General features: G+C 37.3%; 1 protein-coding gene across 1 annotated transcript; it reads right to left on the reverse strand.

Moving 5' to 3' along the window:
- Positions 1–6,087: 6,087 nt before the first annotated feature.
- Positions 6,088–7,153, reverse strand: LOC122411388 (glycine-rich cell wall structural protein 1.0-like). The gene is made up of 2 exons (XM_043420135.1): positions 6,699–7,153; positions 6,088–6,314 (listed from the first exon to the last, which is right to left on the reverse strand). The coding sequence occupies exons 1-2, from the start codon at positions 6,994–6,996 to the stop codon at positions 6,088–6,090; spliced, it is 525 nt and encodes a 174-aa protein (XP_043276070.1). The 5' UTR covers positions 6,997–7,153.
- Between the last annotated feature and the right edge of the window lie 573 nt (positions 7,154–7,726).

Raw genomic sequence — 7,726 nt, forward strand, 5'->3', positions numbered from 1 at the left:
TCAAAATAGTACTGAAAATATTTCGTCACAGGTCTGTCCTTGGACTTTGGCAATTTTTTTCTTTGTACTCTGATATGTTTTGTCAATTAGAAACCCAAACGCACGGTCGTAAGCGGGTTGGAGGCCGGGATATGATTTTCGGCTTATAACGCTGGTTTCCACGAAAAAGGACCTATTTTGCGTCAAAATTTTACTGGAAATATTTCGTCACAGGTCTGTTCTTGGACTTTGGCGCTTTTTTTCCTTGCACCCTAATATGTTTTGTCCATTGGGAACTCAAGAGCATGTCGCAATGCGTGTTGCGGGCTGAGATGTGATTTCCGGCTTATAACGTTAGAAAAAAAAAGGAAAAGAGGAACGACAGATCAAATTCAAGAAACAACAAATCCAACAGAATTGGTCATGTTTAAATGTCGCTTTTGCATTCTGAATCTAGACGTTTTCGTGTCATCCAAAACATGCCCCCGATGAAATATATTTCCAAAGTTTGCAAGTGGCCGCTGAGATCCAATTATCTACAGTTTGATAGTTGCAGAAAAAAGGCACCCGAAAGCATCTATTGTGTCAGAACTCAAAGAAGCAAACAAAACTGAGCGTACTTAATTCTACAGAGCAATGGAAATCAAAGACGTTTAAGGTACCTGCATTGGTTGTGGAGGAAAACAATTTCATTTCAGGATAATTTAGAAAGAAATTTATAAATTAAGATATTTAGCATGGAATTTAGAAAAAGGAAAATTAAGTTAAATAGTAAAGCTGAAAACTTTTGTGATGAATTTTTGAAATTACATGTTACGGTTGGAGTAAAAAATTAAAATGATTGGCACACATGCTGCGACACAAAAATATCAAAGTTTGAAGGTATTCGCTCCATACCGCAGTAATACAAACTTCAATACTAATTTTTTTTTTTTTTAATTCGTATTGTCCCCCCGCGTAGAGGCTTTCGCCTATTGCAGGGTCGGCCCGGGTCAGTAGCCAGTCCCCCCTGGGGGTCTGGTCCGTATCAGTAACCAGTCCCCCATGCGGCCGCACCCGACTTCCCCCTCTGTAGCGCATTTGCCATGGCACTCGATTCCATGGGCACAGGGAAATTGCGGAAAACCTGTGCCACTACAGCCCGGCCCTGAGCTCGCCTCACGGTATCGGAGCTACGTCGCGCCTTTTCACGGGAATGTAAACATGAACTACAGTCATATGCATGTGTCGCACAGGTACAAGTACCTGAGTGTGACCCATACATACGCCTGGAGCTACGTCACGCTCATATTTCAATTTCCGCGAAAAGGCTACGAGACCGGGAATCGAACCCAGGACCTTCCCGGCGCTCTAGTTTAGAGGCAAGCACGCTAACCACTAGACCCGAGCGCCAGTTAACTTCAATACTATTTGAAAAGAAACACTTTAAAACTTGCTGAATCAAGTTCCATTACATATTACCATAATTAAAGATAGGAAGTGATACTTAGCACATATATTTATCCACAGAAATTTTAAAGTTCGCAGCTATCTGCTGCAATTCAATGTATCTGCGCAATTAGTTTGGAAGACAGCAATTCCAAATCCATCCATAAATGAGCAGCTGAAGACTTTTCTAATGAATTTTTCACTTCATATTTATATTTATGTTACGGTGAGCGTCAAAAAGTAAAATGAATGGCACAGTATATAAATTTTATAGTTTGCTAATTGTTGCTGTATTTCAGTGATCCAAATATATAGTATTATAGTGAAAGGGTGTTAGAAGTCATGATGTTACATTAAAATGACATAGCGCACATAACATTCAGAAATTCTGTAGGTTTCCATGATGTTGGCAGGCATTATACTCAATCGCATCCAAAACTGAGCAACTGTAGACTTATCGTAATGAATCTTTTCACCAATAATTCCACATTTGCAGTTTGAAGAATAGGAATACTCAACATACATGTTATTTCATAAGTATTGTTGTCAAAATTGTCAAAAAGCATCCAAAGACTTTTTGGAACAAGTTTCAAAATTTATTACTCGACAGGCCAGGTGGAAAAAGTATAACTACACTTATATCAACACTAGAAACTGTTTTGAGAATCTGATATACAAAATGTGCGAATAATGATCATAGTCGGAAACCACTTGAATCAGGTTACCACAATCAGCATGAAGAAATGGTAGAAAATTAAAGGACACATATTAGGCAACGAATTAATAATATGTATCGATCCGCTGCAAACCGATGGAGTCAAAACAAGGATCGGAAAGAGCAGAGCCAGACTCAATAGGAAGTAAAATATGGGAATATTCAAAAATAATGATGACACAAAAAATAAATTAGAAAACATTTATTCGATTGGAGTTTCTCACATTATATATACTAACAGTTCCGTGTGTTCTTGTTTTATTAATTATCAACCATAATATTTCAGATCGCAAAAAAAAAATTTGACGTTATAAGTTGACGAACATTTTTTCTTACAACTTCCAGACCTATTTTTGATAAACTGATTTGCCTTATTTATATTATTCACTATATAACTATGCGAACGTTTGTTACATATGTCCCGCACTTCGTAACGTCAAACCCCGGCCGGTTCATTGTTACCACACAGCTATCAACGGGAACTCGTATATATAACCTACATAATTACACATGATACATAATCACGCAACTGACGATATATTTACACTGAACAATATTCCGCGCACTCTGGTTTAATTGAAAGATTATCTCAGTTGACACTTATTTCCAATCGAATGAAATAATGAAATCTTGAAAAGTTTCGTTGACATATGCATCGCGCATTTTTTATTTTTTTTTATTTGCACACACAGAACACAGTCTACATTTACGCGGCCGCTTTTATACCGGTTTAGTATACCACATGTTTTAACAAAATAAATATTAACCACTTTTCACTAACCATTTTCATTTATCAATTAGAGTCCGCACACAACAGCACTTTGGGGATCATAACCTCACCTGTCAAAATGACGTTCAGTATGAAAACAAGTCTCGGGTGGTTTCGGATGTGCGTATCGATGTATTGATATCGTATAACCTATTTACAAATGATATAAATGATAAACTTATTTTCAGTCAAACGAATTAATGAAATCTTAAAAAGTTTCGTCGACATGCACCGCGTATTTTTTTATTTTATTCTTTTTTACACACGACAGATTACAGACTACTTTTACACGACTGCTTTTATACCGGTTTAGTTTAGCATTCCACAGGTTTTAGTACTATGCACTTCGTTAGATGACGAAAGTTTTCTTTATTTATCCCACACGCATTCCATAATGTCAAAACTCTGTTTGTTTATACGATATTCGAAAACTGACACATGGTTTTTATATATATATATAATATAATATTCACGGAGTCTGAACGCGGTCGGGGTAAGACTCAAAAGTTAGAAGGCCTAAAATGGCGAACAGGCATTCTGTATAACGCATATATACAGAATGCCTGTTCGCTATTTTAGGCCTTCTAACACTTGAGCCTCACCCGCGGTCGGCCTAGCAGCTGGAGGAGGAGCCGACATCGTTGAGCCAATCAGAATGCGTAGAGGCAACAACTCTACTACTAACGGTAGGGTGGAGATTGTCGGAAAAAACACTAGGACTCGAGAACCTAGCCTAACGTTAGAGTTTAGTTGCAAACGCTAAGCAGAGATGTCACCACGGTCGTTTTTGTCGGTAAAAACAGTCAGTCAGCAGGGGTTCTCAACTTTGTTGATAATTGAATACAGCACTTAATTTCGTGGTTAGTTTTTCAGTCCGGAAACCATTTTAAAAATAGTGAATGAAGAAAATTTAAGAAATAAAGGAACGATAAATGATATGTGTGCGTGTGTGTAAATGTGGCAATCGTGTTTTTCCAAGCCCGTTCTTAAAAATTAAATATTTAAAATTCAATAAAAGAGCAATAACCTATTTCTCCAGCTGTTGATAATTTCAAACATTTTACGACGTTCAATTATGTTTTTATAGTACGAGGCACTAAGGAATCTACCGAATTTACTCCGGCACCGAATAATCATTCAATAAATAGATATCCTCATCAATTTCCTGAATAAAACAAACAAAACATCACCAGGATCAGTGGTCGGGACATGGGTTCGAGCGAGCTTCTGGATTCGGCGGCTTTGAACGCGAAGACAATTGATTTTATGCACAATATTGGTAGTATCCATTCAAAAACAAACGATATTCATGCTTTCATTGTCATTAATATCGATTTTCGATGCACTGAGATTTTTTCATCTAGATATGAGAATTGAAAACCGGGAAAAAAATATAAAAAAAGTCGAACTTCTGAGTGGAAAATCGATATTAATGACAATGAAAGCATGAATATCGTTTGTTTTTGATTGGATACTAACCAATATTGTGCATAAAATCAATTGTCTTCGCGTTCAAAGCCGCCGAATCCAAAAGCTCGCTCGAACCCATGTCCCGACCACTAATCCTGGTGATGTTTTGTTTGTTTTATTCAGGAAATTGATGAGGATATCTATTTATTGAATGATTATTCGGTGCCGGAGTAAATTCGGTAGATTCCTTAGTGCCTCGTACTATAAAAACATAATTGAACGTCGTAAAATGTATGAAAATATCAACAGCTGGGGAAATAGGTTATTGCTCTTTTATTGAATTTTAAATATTTAATTTTTAAGAACGGGCTTGGAAAAACACGATTGCCACATTTACACACACGCACACATATCATTTATCGTTCCTTTATTTCTTAAATTTTCTTCATTCACTATTTTTAAAATGGTTTCCGGACTGAAAAATTAACCACGAAATTAAGTGCTGCATTCAATTATCAACAAAGTTGAGAACCCCTGCTGACTGACTGTTTTTACCGACAAAAACGACCGTGGTGACATCTCTGCTTAGCGTTTGCAACTAAGCTCTAACGTTAGGCTAGGTTCTCGAGTCCTAGTGTTTTTTCGGACAATCTCCACCCTACCCCACTAACTACGTCAAAACGCGTATACTTATACGTCGAACTCGTGATGTGTCAGTAACTTTTGCATAATCTTGAGCCCGTGCAAAGTTTTTTCTCACCAATTACGCCACCGATCGTGTTGATTTTGGGCGCAATCTAAAGAGAATTTCTTAATTAGCTGAAAGTTCGATTTTCAAAGCCTCAGATGACTCATAACTTCGGTAATTCAAAAAAATCACTTGCCAATTTTACCCCCACCACGGCGAATCGTTTTATTCAGAGAAAGTATATTCGGCGAGACCCTCGAGCCAGCAGACGACAGGGCTGTCAATGTACTTGTCCCGAGACTCTACCGAGTCTCTTGATGACTGAATACATTTTTTTCTCGAAATTTTTTTTTGTAAAATCTTTTCTTTTATTATTTTCTTGAATTTAACGAAAAATTGTTTCCAAAATTTTTTACAAAAACATTGTCCAAAATTTTTTCAAAAAAAACAAAAATTTTCCACAATTGCATTTTTCAATGTTTTCAATTTTTTTTTTTCAAATAATTTTTTCTTTTTCAATTTTATTTTCAAAAATTTTTTCACTCGAAACTTTCTTGTTACTCCCGGATCTACCCATGAGTATTCATTGAAATTACGTAAAGAAACAGATTCCGTAATTGGCAGCGAAGTGGTGTTCATTTGGCTCTGATATTTCTAGTTGTGGCAAGTTTGTGTACAATTTGTCACAAAATAGTTGTTATGCTTGGCGTAAAAGCTGTGACAGCGTAAACAAACCGTTTCGTATTTTTGTATTTCAGAATGTTTGTAAGAGATGTTTGATATCCGAAAACCAACCACACACGGAACCGACAAAATCAATCTCATTTCTCTTATCTTTCTCGCTAATAATTCTTGGTACTTGGCGGTTTCCATGCGTTTACTCGATGAATCTTGTATGAATATATATATAAATATTAAAAAACTGGAACGGAAGAGTTATAACGATTGAATAATAATACTTGGAAATGAGAGGATACAGTCGAGAAGGACTTGTGAGTCAAGAGAATAAATAAAAATGACGCAATTTTGAATAAAAATTCGGTTTTATTGTTATTTTTTTTTTTATTAAAGAAAATGAATTGAAATTAAAAATTTTGTTTAAAAATAAATATAATACGGGCCCCGGCGTCGGTCCCGGCCCCGGCCCATGCCTCGGCCTCCTCCGTTTTGGGCTTGGCCCTGACCCCTGTACGTGCCCCCGTCTCCGCCTTGGCCATGGTCCTGGCCCGCGCCCCAGTTCGAACCCTGGCCCGTGCCCCAGCCGCGACCTCCACGCTGCCTGTACCAGGCGGCACGACTCCGACCGGCAGCTACTCTCCACCGATCTTGAGGCAAAAACAAAATTGATCCGATTAAAATTTGTCTAGATTTGTTCGGGATATGGAAAAGAATTTTTTCTTCAAATTGCACAGTATTTCAGCGATAAGCGATGATTTTGAGACGAACGAACCATGAAATGCACTTGGAATGTTGATGAATATGCAGTAAATACTTTGCAGTTGGATCTTTATCCAGTTGGACAAAAAAATTCAGTAACATTGCGTTGAAGTCAAGGCATTACTAAGGGTAGCGGTATTCCATTCGGAGACGATTACAATTTGCAGAACCGTTTGAAGAATCAGGATAAATAAATGAAGTCTACTGGAGAAAAACGATGAAGCAGCTTAGAACAAAATCTTACGTTAATAACAAATGGAAATAAGACTCACGACGGCCATTCATTTGCGGCTGGTGAAAATTTTGCTGCATTTGCAATTGCAGCAACATGCGCAGTTGCATCCGCGTCATGGCCGCCTCTAATTCTCGCTCGGCCGTTAGCCTCGCCGCCGTTGCTTTCTCTTCTTTTTCTTTTTCCGCCTTTTCTCTTTCAATCTTTTCGTTTTCAGCTTTTTTTTCCTTCTCCGCTTCTTCTTTTCTCAAACTTTCTATTTCCGCCTGGACTCTCGCCATCTCTTTTTCTTCTTCCTCCTTGATTTTTTTCTTATCGGTGCTCGTTGAGTTACCCATTTCTTCTAGAATTGTTAATTTGAGGTAAGTAAAGGAAATACTGTAATATTTATAAAAATTCTTGACGATATTAATGATGATAGAGGTGTTGAAAATGTTAATGATACATTGAATCCATGAATCACAGTGAGTTAATTGAGAGTTTTGGTCCGCAACATTAGATTTTAACAAATGCAATGGCAGATTCATAATTGGCAGCGCCAAGAGCCGCTCGAAAAAAAAATATTGAAAATATATATCACAAATTGAAAACTTTGGTCAGCTATACTATAAAAACCCCTCAAATGAGAATTTTCGAAAAATTTCGCGATTTGAGCGTTTTGTTCAACTGTATGGATCCATCACCTTAATTTTTCAAAATTTAATGGCAGATTCGTATTAGCACCCCTAAAAACCCCTTAAACATAAATTTCAAAAAAATCTCGTAAATTGAAATTTTCGTGCCGCCATACTGAATTCGCCATCTTAATTTTTCGAAACTAAATAGCAGATTCGTAATTGGCAGCACCGAAATCCCCTCGAACAAAAATTCTCGAAAAATCTCGCCAATTGTCGAAATTTTGTTCCACCATATAAAAACGGACATTCGATTTCTCAAATTTATAGAGTAGATCCGTAATCGGCAGCCCCAAAAATCCCGTGAACATGCATTTCAGAAAAATCTCGAAAACTGATAATTTTGTTCCACCGTATTGGCTCATCCACCGTGGATGAGCCACCTCAATTTTTC

Source organism: Venturia canescens, chromosome 5 (assembly GCF_019457755.1).
Source record: "Venturia canescens isolate UGA chromosome 5, ASM1945775v1, whole genome shotgun sequence".
Lineage (NCBI taxonomy): Eukaryota > Metazoa > Arthropoda > Insecta > Hymenoptera > Ichneumonidae > Venturia > Venturia canescens.

Coding starts and splice junctions, on each gene's coding strand:
- LOC122411388 (XM_043420135.1), bottom strand. CDS start 6,996: ATGGGTAACTCAACGAGCACCGATAAGAAAAAAATCAAGGAGGAAGAA. Junction 6,315..6,698: donor GCCGCAAATGAATGGCCGTC/GTGAGTCTTATT, acceptor TTTTGCCTCAAG/ATCGGTGGAGAGTAGCTGCC.